Genomic DNA, 19,328 nt, shown 5'->3' with positions numbered 1-19,328 from the left:
GTTTCATGCCTTGTGTTCCTTCAATGTATTGCATATAAAAGGAAATATGGTGGTTACTAAATAAAATACTATAAAAATATGTGCCTATACATTCCTCCCCACATTCCCGGAGAAAGGCTATAGCAGTTCCCTTAATATATGCATTTATTTATTTATGTACCGATTCAAAAACCTCCTGAAGCATAACAGCATGTTGCTTTGATAGAGACACAAACCCTGTTCCAGGAACAATGGAGAATTATCCATGCATGCAGCATTAAGTGATGCAAATGTATTTTGATGGGCCGAAAAAAATGCTACACACTGATTTTGTCAGAAACACGTTGCTGATTTAGGTATATGAATGGAATGTTAATATTAAAGTAGTTGGAATCAGTAGTGATTCTGAAATTTGTATTTGAATTTTATAACAGCGAAACGTGTTTGTCGCACAATTTTTTTTCTTGCATATTGACACGACCACACCCTTTTTTTAGCTGTGAAGTTTCGCAAAAAAATTCGCCTATTGACTTCCACTGGTTCCTGGCCTTACATTCTGTATATAAGCAGTGGCATAACAACAGCAACCTGCCCCCCCTTGCAAGAACATCTTTGAAGGGGCCCGGCACACAGCGCAGCCCCTACCATGACCTCCTTCCCAAAACCCTCCCACCTGCTTGCATCCCCTACTTCTTAGCCATTCTCCAGAGTAGATAAGAGAGCAGCTGGCAAGGGGGGATTTATAAACACTATATAGGAAGCAGACACTGCTGTCGAGGCCCCAACGCTGTGATCTCTATGGTTATGCAACTGTAAATAATGTTTGGGTGGGGAATAAGGGTGGCCAAAGAAGCACCAACCACAGTTGGGACAATATTGATACCAGTGGCAATATTGATATTGAGTGCCAGCTGGTGTCAATGTATTTCTGCTTTCCCTGTGTATTTAAAGGCGTTGCTGGTAAAAGTCAATTAGTGTGCCACTAAAGTTAATAGCAACAGTAGCTCTCTCTTTTTCATAAATGTTTTCCTGTACCATTTCTACCATTCTGAATGTTTCCAGGTCAGACTTGTGAGTTTTGGATGCTTTACAAGATCACTGCATATTGCATGTTTAAGGTAGGGAAGGTTACCATCAGGCTACAGTACCAGCCCAGAGATGATGCTGGTGGCTATCTAGCTACATTAATATTGTAAATAAATGATGAGAGCCAGTGCAGTAATACATTTGTTTATAATTAGGATAATTCTGCATTGCCATTTTTAACTTGGTATTATGTGTCTGCAATATTGGTACAGTTTGGCATGTTTTCCTTCCTAATAAATCAGGAGATCATTTATGAGCACTGGGCAAATTTGCACCTGGGCAGTATGGCAACCATTCATATATTTGCTTTTATTGTTCTGTATGCTGCTGGCTACAAAAATGCTAACCACTGATTGGTTACCATAGGTGCTAATTTGCCTAGTGTTTATAAATTACCCCTAATTTGAGTCTGCACTAGCCATAGGTGTCACCCTAAACTATGCCATCACAAGTAATATTGGGCAAAGCACAAAGAATAATAAAAGAAATTTCATATTCTAAAAGGCCATAATTAATTTGAACACACAGTGTGCACTTTCTTTCTTCTCTCTGTGTTGAATCTTCTCTCGCTGAAAAAGTTTTGTGATATTGTGGCTGCAAGAGTTGTGTGTGATTGACAGGATGTTCGGGGAAGCCTAATTTTAGCCTTCTTAAAAGCATAGTCTCACCAAAACAGCTGGAAGCCAGTACATCTTCCAAATGCAGCACCATTGCCTTCACATCACTGTCCTGTTGATAGAAGAAAGATAAAACTAATAAGAACTATAATTTATCTGACAGATGATTGAACATTGCTCGGTAGGATACAGCACACCGGTATCAGTGCCTGTCCCAGGATTGTAGCTAACATTAGGCCATTTATTTTGTTAGTGACTTAAAATATAGTCCATCTTTGCATTCAGATAACGTAGTAGTTAAGAATGAAAAAAGACAAATGCCCATCAAATTTATGCTCCTACTCCAACAGTTCTTATTTATTCTCTAAATTAAAATGCCAGGTAAAAAAAATGTATGTCCAGCATGAGCTACAAAGAAATCTTGCTGAGTACCAGAAGCGTTGTTTTGGGTGGGTTTAGCGATATTGTGGATACAAAACTGCCATTCCAATAAGTTACAAATGCATCATAATGCTTATAAATAGATGACTTTCAGGGACCACATTTAATCATTAATTAGTCATTAAAGGGGACCTGTCACCCTATGAAATAGTTCCAAATCCCTTTATATCATGTTAGAGCACAATAAACTTTACTTACACTATATAAATTATTTTTTTTTCTCTTCAGGATTTGGATTTTACAGTCACAGCCAACAGGCCAGCGCCATTTTGTAAGCAATGTTATTAAGGAAAGCTTGTATCACCCCAAAATCTTATGCATTTGCCATCTAGGTGATATCTAGAAAGTTAATTTAATTGTAAGCTGTCAATCATATATTGCCTGCCCCGCCCCTATGCTGAAGGCATAGAGTCGGGGCAGGCAATATATGATTGACAGCTTAGATTTTTAAATCCATTTATAACAGGTATGGATGATTTCATTAAAAAATAATTTAGGTTTCATTTTTAAAGAACTTTTCATATGCAGCTTTTTATGTGTGGGTGACTGGTCCCCTTTAATCACGAGGACAAGCTTTACCTAAAACTGCCTGTGCAGCTAAATAAGAAATGAATTATTATTAGTTCTAAGTACAGTATGAACTTGTTCCATACACAATTATATCTTTGTTAAAAAGCAAAGTAAATACTGTATACATTATTATACGTTATTATTGCCCATACCGTCCATATCTGAAATGTATTACAGAGCCTATATCTGTACTATTATGATAATTATGTAGAAGATTTCTGAAAATGATGTTAGTAGACATATATGGGGATGTACAGCCAGCTTGTATCGCATTGCATACACCTCAGTATTGTTATATCTATAGACAGCCCAGCAAATACGAAATCTCATGATAACTGCCTAAACAGCTAAAAACTTTGTAACCGAGTACATTTATTATTTATTGAGTACATTTTGTTTCCTTTAAAGCAAGAATAACTTGTTTATTTTCAGTTTGACAGTTGCGAACATTAAAAATATGAGGGGTGATTTACTATACCCTGGGACGCATGTGCTAGAGAGCTTAAATCTGACAGGAGGAACAAAGCACCATGTCAGCAGGTGCATCTAGCTACATCCTTACTGTTTGTCTTGGGGGCCAGTAGGGAGCAGCGGGGAGAGGACGCGCTAAAGTTTTCTGTGCATCCGGTCCCCAGTGCTCTGTATGTGAGCAAAATTTCAGTGCAGCTTGGGCAGCATGCCACCCCAAATTAGTGCCGCCCTAGGCTCGTGCCTTTGTGGTCTCACCACAAATCCAGGTCTTTTGGGGGCTGTATCTCCTGCCGCTCCCTAACATGTGTGTCTGAATGATGCACAAGTTGGGGGTGCCCCTCTTAGATCAAGCACTGTCTAATGCAGGCATCACACATTCCAAGGGGCATGCAGAAGGTATTTGCACTCAGAAAAAGGAGCACAGATGCCTGTGGTAATACATTTATTTTGCACTTAGCACAATGTGTGGTGCATAGGCATAGGTGTATGAGCATATGAGCACCCAGGCTCATTGACTGATGAGTTTCATAATAATGACCCAGGTGCCCAACTGCATCCCAGGGAATAAAGTATTATTTTGTGCAGCCATCCTTTGGGCCTTTAATCTGCACTGAAAGGTTTGCAGTGCAACATTAGCTTAAAGAGAAACTTATCTTCCATCAACCAAAAGTATAATCTATACCAGATGAATAAATTTCACTGTCCATAACATTCAAGTCATGAGGGCTGATTCACTAAAGGTCGATAAAACGTGCATTATTTATAGCGCATGCTAAAAATTTTATTGCGTCTAATTTTTCACGAATTAACGCACGATTCACTAAAAGCATACTTGCGTTAATTTACATGCGATGCTGCTTGCGTTATTTTAGTCGCGAAGACTGTTTTCGCGTGGTATTTGACGGAATGTGCACTAAACTGCAAACTGGAGGCTGCATCACGCTAGGGCCAACACAGACTTGAATAAATAACACTGCAAAGTCCATATTTTATTGCCAAAAGCTCATGAACTGTACTTTTCTATAATTACCGCCTGCCTCAATAGGTGTTAATTTTTGCACAGACAAATGCAATATTTAGCACGTCTAAGTGTTTGTGAATCATGTCTTAGTGTTATTTTGGTGCGCAAATTAACGCATGCGGTAGTGCGTAAATTAATGTACGCGATATGCAACTTAACACATGCATTAATACTTTAGCGAATTGCGCGTTTTTTCGCGTCAATTTTAATGCAAAAAAGCGTGCGATAAAACTTATCAACCTTTAGTGAATCAGCCCTATGATGTTTTAGTGGTGAACAAGTGGATGAAGTAGATGTTAGTTTATACTTAAAATGTATCTATGGTACCCTCAATATCAGCAGTTAACATGGCACACATAATTATTACTGGGAGCTCTTATGAGTCTGTATCACTAAATACTTTATAGGAAATTCTTCACAACAGAAATTGCAAACATAGATAATGTATATAGTTATTACTAGAATCCAAACCACCAAACAACCTTAGAATACATCCTTAGATATAAGCTTTCCAGTCAACTTTGATCAAAGAACAAATTGCAAGAAAATCCATAAAAAATATAAATCTACTGTATAATGCACCATGGCTTGTCAGAGAGGGCAGTCACCCATGTTTCAGTGATATGGACTTACTGCATCCCAGCTCCCCATAGAAATGATATGGACTATTCTGACTGCTACTTTAAGGTGGTTATATCCGGAGGAATTTTGATTATAAACTCTAAGTCTACTTATTCACTATTAATAACAATGAATATTTTACTGAATCTAATGGACTATATGTCTGATGAATTTTTGATGATCTTTTTATGAACTAATTTGCAGTTGGGCTGTACAATTTAGTCACCTTATACTTGAACACATATTTGAATACTTGATTCATACTATTAATCATGCACTTAGGTGATGAGGTTTAATCTCCAACAGAATATGTTTTTGATGTATTTATTGGACATGTTCAATGCTCATTTTGACATTTCCTTTAAATATGTATGTATTGTATAAAATGTTAATGCTGAGTTCATTTTTTGGGCTGTGTAATATTCTTTGTTGTTGTGCTTTTTGCGCACTACTCTATGCTGCAGGTGACCCTAAACAAAAAAAGATAGGTACGTGGCACTGCAATCAGTTGGAAGCATAAATCTCATTATTTCACTCACTCATTATTTCAGCCAAGGACATCATTTAAATGCTGTCATGTCATTGATTGTATCTAATTATGCTCAGTGCTGCTACATTGATGGCTCAGCTTACGCAGTAATGGAATGAGCTGAAAGATGCATGCATTAACAGTACAGTTAGCACTATATTGTTAACAAGACTACGCTAAAGATGGTATGAAACCATTAGATGGAGTATTGAGCAACTGCAGTTACGGAATTGATCATTCATTATACTGGATCTTTGCTCAATACTGTCAAAGACTGAGAAATGAATCTGTTTTCAAGTAATCTAATACTCCATATCAATATTAGAATGTATACTGTGCATTTTTACTTAATTCTAATGCAGGTAATACAGGTATTGCCACCTCAAAGGGTTCCCGCAGTGGCTCAAATCAATAGACGCAGCACACTGGTGCATAGAGAATTTTGCCCAGATGCATTTTGACACCAAGTGCTGGAGATGACTACGTCCTAAGATTTTTAGTGCAGTTGTGTGCCTTTAAACACACTGAATGCAAATATACCAGGTTCAATTTCCTGACAATGTTGCATTGGGGGTAAAAAAACAAGGTGAAATGCACACTGCACTAATAACTGCCAATGATTCTTAGGGTCTCTTGGCCTGTTGGTATGAAAATGTGAGAGGAGAAAGAGCTTAAACCAAAGGAAATTGTCTGTGATGTCATCCATGGTCCAGCATTTAAAGGAAAGCTACCTTGCATTCATTTAATTATTATTAAAACAAACTAATAAAAAGTACACTAAAGGGTTGCATCACACCCGAAACACCAACAGACTTTGAACAACATATTTGATTTTATTGCATGGAGTTGCCCTAATTGTGGCTGGGGAGCTCAAAGAGCCGGTTTTCTTAGGTATTCAGACTGCCAATGAGTTCACATATAATAATGTAATAAAGTTACATTGAGTGTCGCTGTCTCTTTCTGTGAAAAAACAAAGGGCTACAAAAGACAACATGAAGTATTACTGGTTTCTACTCTACATAAGATATTATGACTCTTTTGAAGGATATTTTGTTTACCCAACTTTAAATCCTAGTAGTAGTTTGGTCCTATAGAGGGATTGATAGCCTGAGTTTGTGGGTTATTTAATTTATGTAACTGGCTATTTTCATTCCAATAAGCTGTCTGTTCATCTGATCCCATATAAAATGACACCTCTCAATGCTACTTTGTGTATTTGTCTTTCTTTAGCTAGAATGTGTGGCAGAATGAGACCTTATTATTCATAATGCCATAAGGAGCAAGGGAATTTTTAAGAGGCTGTCCTTTCTGTATTGCAGTTGTGTCAGATTCTCTATTGATTGTGATGATGTCATAACTTGGTATTTCTGCCTTCTAATGTATATGTTTTTGTATTATCTTGTAATTAGAGGTCTCTTGTTAAGTTTTGTCTATTTACCCTTCACTCTGTGTTAAAAAAAATTAACTCTGTGTGAAGGAGGATATGCTTGTAAAGTCTGCATTGCTGGTGAGCCTGGCTGGACCAACATGATCTTACAAGTCAATGCTTAGATTAAAACAAAAAAATATATTAGCAATTCTGTGCAGTAAAGGAATGTTAACTTAACAAAAACATATTGGCGTGTGGTCTAGAATGTGTATATTGCTAGTTAGGTTGAGAGAACAGTTCTCTTCTTAACAAAACAAGAAACCAGTATTGTCAAGAAACAAAAAAGAAAACAGCAAGTTTATAAATGTTTTATTTGAACGTGTTATGTAAATGCATTTTTCAAACTTTAACAGAACTGCAATGCTGACAGCTAATCAATAACCTGTTGTGCCTTTATAGACTATACTTCACTCATGTGAAAGATTCACAAATAAGAAGAGAGTAAAAACTGTGCAAGAATTCCTTGTTGTTTGCAGTTTGTCTAACATTTATGTCCTATGGAATGGAGTCATAGAGTGTTCTGGAATATCCAGTGGATAATGAATGTATAATGGAAATGTTCTTGGAAAGATTTCTTTTTAATAACGTGGGACTGGGCTTATATTTTTATATTTACTTTATAACCCCCTTTAATAGGGTATATAGCTTTAAATTAGTTCTAATAACCTTGTGTGCTATTAGGTCAACTATTTGATATATTACAGTAGTAGGGGGCAATAGTTTTTTTTACTTAGCCAATTACTCTTTTGTTTGGCTATTGGAAAAATCAAATGCATCCTGTATTTTGTGTTTTTTTACACACACACACACACACACACACACACACACACACACACACACACACACACACACACACACACACACACACACACACACACACACACACACACACACACACACACACACACACACACACACACACACACACACACACACACACATATATATGCTCAATATGCTCAGGGTTGCCATCAAGATGCTAAGATTAGAGATTGTCAGTTATCATCTATAAATTAGCAAAAATAAGGTCACCTCTGTTATAAAAGCTGGTGCTACAGGGCTGATTATTAATCAATTCTGATACAGAATGCATTTGTTTCTATGCTACCATTTGATATGAATCTGAATTAATTTGAATTAATTTTGAATTTAGTATATCTCGCATGTGATTTCTACCAAAGTGCATAATTTAGTATCATCAGCAAAAATAAAAACAGTGCTTTCAATGCCCACCCTTAGGTCATTAATGAACAATTTAAAAAGCAAAGGATAAAGGACAAAACCCTGCAGTACTCCCCCAGATACATCTCCTTTACTGGGGGACCCAGATTAAGTCTGGAAATCACAACCCAAAAATTGGTTTAGAATTAGTTAAGTAGCTTTTTATGTTGTTTTCTATTGTAGAATGAAATTTAACTGTTTTAATGGGGACTGTGGACACCCACCCAAACAGCATTGATCCTTTATCTACCGACACTTGATTAATTGGCTTCTTAGTAGTGATGGGCGAAATAATTCACCAGGCATGGATTTGTTGTGAATTTCTGCATTTCACCATTGCAGAACGGGCGTAAAAATCACCACGTAAAAATTCATCACGCAATTGTCAAAAAAATTGTCTTTGAAAAGATTCATGAAACAGCGAAAAATCAGCGAAATGGTGAAAATGTTGCCAATCCAAAAACATTGTTGCGCGTGACATTTTTTTGCCGCATCTGACATTTTTTTGACGTGTGCAACAATTTTTTTTTTGATGTGCTTCATTTTCAACCGTGTTGTGATTTTTTTCACCATTTCATGAATTTTTTCAAAGATTTGCAAATTTTCCGCCGAAGAGAAACAGTACAGATTTGCTCATCACTACTTCTTAGTGGTCAGCTAAATAGGCACTGAAGTTTTGTTTACTTTGGATATTCAGGTTAGAGGTGAGGTTTGATATTTGGCCAAATCTACAGGGTGGATCCAGTATTCTGCTAAATTCAAATATGAATCATGCATCCCTAGGCCATACCCAAAGGTCAAAAATCCCTGGTGTAAAGGATAAAAAATGTACTGCTATGCCAGTTTTAAATGAAATCTCTTATTTTATATCCTGTTTATTTACTTCTCCATAGTGCTATAATTTATTAAGAAAATAAAAATCACTTTTTTCATTAACACAGAATTAAAAATGCATTCTTAAACAACCTTGAAATGGGCATTAGCAGTAGTACCTGTATAACATTGTCTGATTATGACACATTCCAGATACTAGGCTCACAGCCTCATGTTTGTGCTGGACACAGAGAATCAGGCACAATGTGGCACTAATCCAGTAAGAGATGAATGAATATCTAAACAAAAGGAGCAAGGTCTTTTTTCTACCTCTATAAACATTCTCTTTAAAACTAGAAGCTTTACCTTTTTATACATGTTTTAATTCTAGAATAATCATTTAAGCAGATACCAAACATAAATAAAAGTTTAATATTATATAACAAAACTCACAAATGTATTATATACTGAGAATATTTTAAACAATTAGTGTAAAATATTAGATAGAACTTGCACGGCGGATACTAGGGATGCAACACATTTAGAATCTGGTTCAGGATTTGGTTAAATCCGAGAACTCTTTGCAGGATTTGAATTCAGACAAAGCCCAAGTGCTCACACTTGAAATCCAAACCCTTATGGGCTTTTTATCACTGCCTGAACTTCTGTGCTGAGGCAATAATAAAGGCAACCCTGCTTGAGTTTACTAACGGGTTTCATACCAAAACAATTTGTAAATCTTCATAAATTTGCCTGAAAGGGCTTTTGTAACAAAGTAAAAGTCTGGCACCTAAAAGCTACTGACAAACGTACAAAGATTGCCTAACACTGCGAGATTAGTAAACTCATGTGGTGTTTCCTTTATATCTGCCTGAGCAAAAAACCTCAGGCTGTCATAAATGGGCCCCTTAACGTACTGCCACTATTTAAGGTGCTGGAAAACGAAACGCGTCAATTTCCTGTTTACAAATAAAGGTCTGGGATCCCTTTTGCATGTCCCACTATCCAGAAAGTTCTGAATAGATGTAGGGCCATCTCCCATAGAGTTCATTTTAAGAAAAAAAAGTTGAAATTATAATTATTTCCTTTTTTCTCTATAAGTTTACCGTGTATTTAATGTTAACTAAGCTGCATGAATCCATATTGGTGTGCAAACAACCTTATTAGGTTTATTTAATGTTGAAATGATTTTTTTTTGCCTGAAAGTATGGAGATCCATAAAACAGAAATATCCTTTATTCATAAAACCCCAGGTCCCCAGCATTTAGGATAATATATACTCTATCTGTAATTTTCTCCCATATTTGAGTATGCACATAAGGGTTTGGTATAGTTTAGTGTGTTGACATATATTTGGTAGAGTGTTTGGTATTATGCTTTACTTAAAAATACAAAATAGCTAAACATGTAAACCTCAGGTCCCAAGCATTCTGTATAACAGATCCTATACCTGTATATGGTTACATGTGGACAACAAGAATACTTTTAGTTTGACTTTTTATACCATCATTCAACGGAAGTTGATCATTAAGCTTAAGGACTTTATATGGCCACAGTTAAGACTGACAGTAAAAATACAACTAAACTGAGCTCTGGTTCCCCATAGGATTCCATGTTGCAAATGAGGAGAGATTACTGGGGTGACTACTAGTGATGAGCGAATCTGTTCCGTTTCGCTTCGCCGAAAAATTCGCGAATCTTTCAAAAGATCCACGAAACAGCGAAAAATTCGCGAAATGACAAAAATGTTGTGCGACAAAAAAAATGTCGCCCACGGCTATTATTTTGTCGCGCGGCTATTGTTTCATCACCCGCGGCTATTATTTTGTCGCGCGGCTATTGTTTCATCGCCCACGGCTATTATTAATTGTTTTGTCGCTCGCGGCTATTATTTTGTCGCCCGCGACTATTCTTTTTTTACGCCGGCGACAATTTTTGGACGTGCGACGAATTTTTCCGCGGCGAATCCATGCCTGGCGAAAATTTTCGCCCATCACTAGTGACTACCTTCAAGAAAATTTCTAAATAAGTAGCTTCCGACTCACCTGATTGCACTCCAGTGGTTGATCATTCTCTCTAACTGAACTGAAACCACAAGAGCTCCATGCCATGTAAACCACATATTCAGTAGTGCATGTTCAATCCTATATCTTCTTACCGAATAAGGGTGTGTGAAGTATGATCTCTGTACTATACCTCTGCCATATCAGATAATATTACTAATAATCATTGATGGTCTCAGGCTGGACAGCACCCCCTTAAGCCCATATCTTGTGATACTGCAAATGCACAAGATCTTCTGTCCGAATAAGGGTGTGTGAAGTATGATCCATGTACAATACCTCCACCATATCAGATAATCTTACTAATAATCATTGATGGTCTCAGGCTGGACATCACCCCCTTAAGCCCATATCTTGTGATACTGCAAATGCACAAGATCTATAACAATGCCTGGATAAAGCCCTGTTTGGGACCAGAAAGTTGGAGGGCCAGCCAATAAGCTGGTAGCTAGCTAGATGTAAAGGGTGTGGCTACTAGAGCATGTGTAATACATCTATGTGGTCTGGTGCAACCTTTGCCATCAGCTTTGTCCTGACGGCTTGTGACCTCCAGCAGTCTGCAGACAGAAGTTGCACAATGTGGGTACAGTAGGTGATGATCAGAGGTATGTGGTATTGTAGGCATATGGGAGACCAGCCGACACACTGTCAGTTGAGGGAACAATATAATGCAGCAGTCAGCTAAGTGCACAATCCTGCTATTCATCCTGGGGAAAAATAAAGTGTTTCACCTAGGACCTTTCTATCTTTATTTCTTATGATCTGAGAAGGTGTTTGTTGAAACCAGTGAATGTTTGTCTTTCTAAAATCCATACCAGCATGGATCTTTTTTTTATCTCACACCTTTGAGATCACAAAATTGGTCTAGTGGGCACCTATTGGTTTGGTTGTCACTATTATGTTACCATAATTGGAAGCATTTTGTGTTTGTAGTATTTCCTTTTTTTAATCGTGTTTACATGATTGATGTATATTGAGTTTGCCAATGGGGACACCTTAATGAGGTCATAACAACAAGGTACTATGGTTTACTGAATGGGTGTTCTTGATGAAGGCCTAAATCTGAGCCAAAACACTGAATAAAGATTAATTGTTTTGCACATAAATTCACCATGTCTCTTTTGAACCTTTATTTTTATTATTCCAGGGGAATAACCTAGTATGGAACTGTAATGGGTATTACAGAGTCAGAAAAAGAAAATGTGATTATAATGTAAGCTAGGTAAGGACCTTGCCTTAGATGTAATACCCTTTCTATAGGCACTTCTAAAATCATGCTATTATTTCTGCAATATACCATTTGTGATTTTTCTTGCCAAGATGAAAAGCATTCAAATACACTTGTACTGAAAGCATATTTATTACTTGGAATATACCCTTGAAGAATCCAATTATGATCTGGCAGACATATGAACAATCAAAATCTAATACTTCTGTAATCATATTGGTTCTGGAAAGGAAAATTACACTAAACACTACATTATTACCTCATTTTACAAAACAAATCTAAAGTAACAGTAATGCCCTGGAGAAATCAGAAAGAAATCCAATATGCTACACGCTGTATTGACTATTACATCAAGCCCGAAAAGGACTAGTTTATTTCATCTTTTGCAGATATTACGTCGTAAAACTGTATTTGTTATTTTTCCCAACAAAAATTATAACCATGGTTCCCCACTGATAATGGAGAACAAGATTATTAGCATTTCCTGCAAGTATTGTCTGAATCCCATGATATAAGATGGAGCCTACAGATACAAACGGATCAATTCTGTTTTATTTCTGTATGTATAAAACCTGTTTTTACTAACAAAAACTAGATAGCTATGACTTTAGCCCCAAGCATTTCCACCTGCCTGCGCTTATCTATACAATCATTTCGGGCTGTGTTTGTACCAAATATGGCACACCAGGAGCTGATTTACAAGGGAGCTTTATATTTAAAACCCATCTTAGGAAGGTCTTCAGAACAGTGCTCCTTTGTACATTAATCCTCTAGCTGCTCACTGTTGTGCCTAGTGCAGTGATCCCCAACCAGTGGCTCAGGGGCAACATGTTGGTCACCAACCCCTTGACTGTTGCTGCCAGTGGCATCAAAGCAGGTGTTTATTTTTAAATTCCTGGCTTAAAGGCAAGTTTTGTTTGCATAAAAACTATGAGCACTTCCAAACAGAGCCTTCTGTAGGCTGCCAGTCCACATAGGGGCTACCAAATAGCCAATCACAGCCCTTATTGGGAGCCCCAGAAACTTTTTCATGTTTGTGTTGCTCTCTCTTTTTACATTTTAATGTGGCTCATGGGTAAAAAAAGGTTGGGGACCCCAGTTCAAGTGAATAGCTGGCTGAGAAGTTGCACTTACATCTCTATATTGTGCTTGACTTCACATACGAATGTGCACCACACAGAAAGTTGGGAGTAAGGGTCACTCTCTCTGGATGGTTCTCTCTTTATCACTTCAACACTAAAAAACTGTTTTGTTATTTTTAATTTTAACTTTTTACAGCCCACCTTTGAGTTTACAGGTCTATAAAAAGTTTGCTCTTTAGCCCATTCAGCCATGGTTTCAAGATTATCTTTTCAAAAAGTTCATGTTTACCCCAACTCTCACCAAACAGATGTTCAGTGCTTTATTCCTTCAGTACCTAAGGGTACACATAAGCATTTCTGCAAAAATTACTGCTACTGTTTAATGTGGGTTACAGAATATTAAACTGGCTGAGTTTATCTTAGTTTGTGTATCCCCTTCTATTCCACCACCCACAATACCTGTCACCTTGGTTGGGCTGGTATATGCCATATCATAATAACATGCCTGCTAGCTACAATAACATTCAAATTCTTCTCTAGGTCACAAATTGCAATGTCCCCCCTATCTTCTGCTATAAGTTCCATATAAGTTCCCTATCTAGTTTCCTTCATAGTTATGCCGCACCACAGGGAAATATAGGCACATATATATAACTCTTTTGTAGCACAAGTAACATAAAAGTGGATATTGCTGAAATGATAAAATCTGTGACCTCATGGGACATAAATTTATGGGCACTAGTGTAATGAATTGTGGGTGTGTTTTTGAACTTATGATGTCACTTCCTTAATATTCAAATGCTGCACAAGGCCAATTGCTTTATAATAAGTGTATCTGAGGGAGGTAGTTGTTCCCCTAAAACACTGTATAGAAAAGCCTGAACTAAGAAAAACACTGCAGCTTAGTTTCTGTGCATGGGAGGTGAGGTTTACTATTTTGCGCATACAAGCAGAACAATTTTTCTTTGCTAAGCTTTCACTATCTCTTATACAATTATACTGACTGTGCCACCCACTATTACAATGCCTATTTTATTTACCATAACACATCTTTTATGGGTATTTTACTGTCACCATTTTCCTGAGAAGCTGTTTTTAATACATCAGTGCCTTAAACTATAATCACTCCCTGCCTACAGATATTTGAAGATCAATTTTAACAATAATTTTACACCCCATACAATACAATGTTTTGTAGTATTGGACTTTATAAATCACTATAAAAAATGAAATAATTGTAAAAAAAAAAGTGCCAAGCTAACTACAGACCTGTTGGTATGTAATTTGGGACCCACTATCATATTCATCTTCCTCCTCAACACATTCATCACTTTCTTCAGAACAAGAGTCGAAACCATCTTCATAATATGCATCTGCTACACACGGATCTTCTGGAATTTCTAAAATAAGAAATTATTTAAAATATACTTATTAGCAGCTGTCGTATTGTACCTGTGTATATGGATATCAAGGCAAAATGATATGTATCTGGCAATGCAATACATTTAAGATACAATACAGTTAATAAGCATACAGAGAATGGCAAAAAAAGGACTATGACAACTGTTTACTGAACTGTGGTAAAATTCTTTCTGCAAGTTATCGCTGCAAATATTTAGCCCCCAAAATATTTGTTGCACCAAAGTTTACTAAACTGCAATGCACAAAAAAATCCCTATGGACATTGGCAGTAACTACGCTAACGTACCAAATAACGGCCGCATTAATTCATGCTTTGAATTTTCTGGCAACAAAATATGTTTGTGAATATTTCTATATATTTCTGTATTTTATTAACCTGCAATCTATATTGCAGACAGCATAAACATACTGTACACTGTGTATTAAAATATGGGTTATTAAAAAAATAACGTAAGTATTGATATATTGACTACTACTTGGAAAATAAAATGTGAAGAATGGAAATCTATGTAGTGTTCTCTAATGAAATGCAGGATATAATTAAAAACATGAGTTTCTTTCTATAGGGACACTACATGTGCTGCAGCATTTCCTGGAGAAATGTAGTTTCTGTGACTTGAATGACTAAATATGGATCAAGTAAAGGAAATAATATACAGTGGAAATATTAATATTTATTGCAACTTACACAGAAGATGTATATATTCCTAAAGTAAGATTAATTCTTCTTATAATACAAAATGGTATCCAAGTTAAGAGTGTTAGATTGTTGTCTCCCACTCAAATTGTGATACAGATGACACTGTTTTCATAGAAATGTTGTAGTATCAATTTACATTTATTCACCCTAGAGTCTTTTTAAAAAAGTACTTGCCCAACCCCCAGCAAACAAAGACATATTCATGTAAGACACCCTGTTTTCTTTGATTGACACTATAATGCTCTCCAGCCAGGCTAGGGGCAGTACAAAGACTAGGCCTCTATCTCCAGGCAGGGTCAGGTGGTGATATTACAAGGGGTGGGGAGGGGTGGACAGTGATGTCACATGGACAGGGAAGGAGTGGGTTGGTGATGTTACGAGGGGGTGGCTATGATGTGGTGATCGGCAATTGGTCAATTGCCACGTCAGTCACACCAAGTCCTGCCTGGATTCCTAATTTTGAAAACCGAGCAAGCAGTTTTGACCCAGACAGCCTTTCCAAGAACCAGGCTATGCTGGTCAAATCTGGATGGGTGGCGACCCTAACAAAGACCCAGGTGAGCTGGAGATAATGTTTACACTGGTGCTCCCTTTTGCCCTTTAAAGGACAAGGCAACGCAAAATATTATTTTTTGCCTAATAAAACAAAATTCTAAGCTATGCAATATACATTTATTACAAATTTGTAATGGTTTTTGAGTTATTTGTACATATAATTGATATTAAAAGCAGTGTCTGTCTGTCCTTTCCTATTCTCTGCCCTGGTGGCTCAGACTGTTGAAACAATGTAACACAAGGCATCAGACTGACAGACCTGTATTGCTGGAGGAGACTGACAGTTGCAACATTGTTTAAAAAGAAACAACCAGGAGTTCAGCAAATGCTGCTTTCAATAGCAATTACATTTACAAATAACTTTTAAAGTGCTACAAATTTTTAATTATTTCATATTGGAAAATTGCTTAGAATTATGCTTTCTTTTATTATGCAAAAATATTTTTTAGGGTTGACATGCCCTTTAAGATATGTGAACTTCTGTAGCTTGCAAAATTAATCAAGTTGAAAAACATGACAAAAGGTAACATTTGTACCGCCGTTTGTAAAATATTCCTTTTAGTGGCTTTGCACAAAAAGGGGCTCATAAGGAATAAGCCAGGAACTGAAGAATGAGAGGGCCATAAAGGAGAAAGGATTAAGGAACAAGAGTTAGAGGAGAAAAATTATGATGGTTATAGTCAGTGTCAAACTGGCCCACCAGGATACCAGGAAAACTCTCAGTATGCCCAGGTGTCAGTGGACCCTCTTGCTTCTATCTATTAAGCTTATTTCATGGTCATTCTCTATTTCTGTATGGGAACAAGGATGCCTGATGGAAGAATAGAGTATAGCATATAGAGAAATGATAATAAAGAGTTTAAGGAAGGAGAGGAAAAATTAAAGATTTGTGGGCCCATTGTCCAGGGTTTTCTGGTGGGCCCCTGCCATCTCAGTCTGACACAGGTTGTAGTCAAAAGGAGTAAGTAGTAGGGGTAGGTTGTGAGGGGTAAAAAGGTAGAGGACGTAGGTAGGAGCTCTCTGTTACCTCAAGCAGCTCCTGCTTTCCCATCCGAGGTGGAAAGGGGAGGGGGGGGAGGAACAGGTAGTTGGAATTGGGAGTAGTCACAGCGGTGGAACAGGCTCCCCTAGGGGGGTTTATGATGAGAGGAGGTAAAAAGATTGGAGTGTGGCGGGATCAAGTCTGGGGAAAAAGTGATGGAAGGGACCCGGAGTTATATGGGAGAGTTGTGTCTAGGAGTGACTGCAGGTCATCCTTACTTTGGATAAAACAGTTTGCAGCCTTAAGTGGCTAAATAAGATAAAAAGAAGGAAGTTCATTATTGCGATAATTGATGTAAGGTGTAATTTTGTATTCCACTTGCTGGATGTCTACAAGTTTAAATGTTTTGTGTGTCATTTGCTAATAAACAAGCCGCAGCCTTTTCTACCCAAAGATGTAAATGGGGAGGTGGGATTAGTTCCGGGTTGAGGGACCGTCAATTGATGCTGCCACTGTCAAGTAATTGGAAATTTGTGTTTAGATGGGGTTTAAAATGTAAATCTTCCCTATTAATTCTAAGAACTAAACATGGCCTCTTCACCACAACAAAAGACAAGCCTTTTAGCGTTTTATAAATAAAATTATATATGCATAAATACATACGTGCTACACTCATAACAACACAATGCATTTATATATGGTTTGGGTGCACACTGCTAAGCAAAAGCTAAACACTGAGTAAATTATGCATATTTTTCATTGCACTAATTGTGAATATACAGTATATCCTTCACTTATGTCTTTTGTTCCTTACCCTGTCAAAGAAATGGTCATGAAAGCTTAAAATAATAATACTAAAAAAGCAAAGACTTTCTTTAAAAATAAGACATTGGAGAATTCTATATATTCTCTGCTTACCTCCATTGCTCCAGGTGACAAAGAAATGCTATTTGATAAATTGGTTTAATTTTTCTTTTTCCCATAAGACAGTCTAATAATAAAAGTGTTAATGTTCTTTAAATTTCCTCCAGACCTACAGTAAGGAAGAGCTGAGAACAAAGAAGAAATTCTTCCTCAGCGATCCTAGTTTATATATCACATTGCCTTTAGGTAGCCTATCAAAGGATGGTTTCAGGCTAGTAATTCTTCATATCCTTAATTGGATAGACTAAGTGGTAGACAATGAGCTGCTATCTTTCAGCTAGAGTTTGCAGTACATTAAATAGAGGGGTAGAATATTATTTGCACTGCTGCCAGGCTTAATAAATCAAATAAATATATTTTTTTATTAATAAAAGTTGATTTTTTTATACGAATACACTGCAAATATTTGCTTTATGGGAAAGTAAGATTCTGGCAGTCAGGGTTCCATAAAACTAGATATAATTTTGTTTAAATTGTTTTTTGCTAGCTCAGAATCAATCAATCAATAATCTCTGTTTCAAATAAAAAAACTGACAGGATGAGGATACTGAAGTTTTACTTTCTAGCTCTTAGGTCAGGCATATCTTATCAGTGTTAAACCAACCCAATTCTGATATAAAAAGCCTTATATTAATACTGTGCCACTTCATTCAATGTCCAAATTCTGTCAGCTTACTTATAGGCTGCATTTACACACCCCGCTGGTTATTAAATGAAACAATCTGAAATCAAAAGAAGGAAGCGCACATAGAGCAATATTGAATAAAGATGTAGGATAGTTGGCAGGAAACACCCAACACCACAGCCAGCTTAGAAGTGTTCAAAGGTAAAAATTTTCACCTATGTGTCAAGTGTTTTACCTTTTGGAAATATACTTACAGGATAACCAACTGTAATCTACTGTAGCCAAACCATCTGTCAAACCCTTTCATAAAAGACTAATGTCCATATAAGTGTTTTGGGGGCTGCACAATTTGCCTTCTCTATGTATGCACATTTATTTTGTTTCTCTATTACAACCAGATAAATTGCAGCTCTTTCACTTAACTCCTTGTCTTGTGTTAAGCTCCACCCCCTTTTGCTTTCTAAGCACTCCAAGGTGGAGGAAAGAGGACAATACACTATAAAGCAAATTTACTAAACTTTTCTTATTTTTTTTAAATATTAAAATCCGAGTAAACTCATTTCCATGAATGTCTGACATTTACTTAATTGAAAAGGTATGTGCAGGAAAAAGTCGCTAAATTTCGACAAATTGCGGACAAAGAGGGTACAAAATCTGAAAATCTCTAAAGTTTCAAAGCAAAGAAGGATCCTCTGGGGAAGGGAAGGGACATCTGCCATTGACTTCTACATGATCTTAGCAAATTTTAACTGGCAAATTGTTGGATTTGGATTTTTAGCCATTTTGACACATAGCAGATCTCAACTTTTTTTTTTTTGGAGCTCAAAAAATCGGGAAAAAAAAATCAGTGTTGGTAAATAGCCCCCTAAGTGTGTCCTTGCCCTTACAGTTTGCTCAGATTATGTACCACTTGCATTGCTGGCAGTGAAGTTATTACAGTAATACTGCC

At 36.9% G+C, this 19,328-nt stretch overlaps 1 protein-coding gene across 1 annotated transcript in view; it reads right to left on the bottom strand.

The window, feature by feature from the left end:
- Positions 1–19,328, bottom strand: part of nek11 (NIMA-related kinase 11) — a 128,146-nt gene that overhangs the window by 25,162 nt on the left and 83,656 nt on the right. Inside the window, 2 exon segments of the mRNA NM_001078968.1 lie at positions 1,734–1,794; positions 14,441–14,571. Of these exon segments, the coding sequence (NP_001072436.1) occupies positions 1,734–1,794; positions 14,441–14,571 (192 nt within the window).

Source organism: Xenopus tropicalis, chromosome 6 (assembly GCF_000004195.4).
Source record: "Xenopus tropicalis strain Nigerian chromosome 6, UCB_Xtro_10.0, whole genome shotgun sequence".
In the NCBI taxonomy this organism is placed as follows: Eukaryota; Metazoa; Chordata; class Amphibia; order Anura; family Pipidae; genus Xenopus; species Xenopus tropicalis.
The sequence above is the reverse complement of the archived record's forward strand: the minus strand, read 5'-3'. Positions and strand labels throughout refer to the sequence as shown.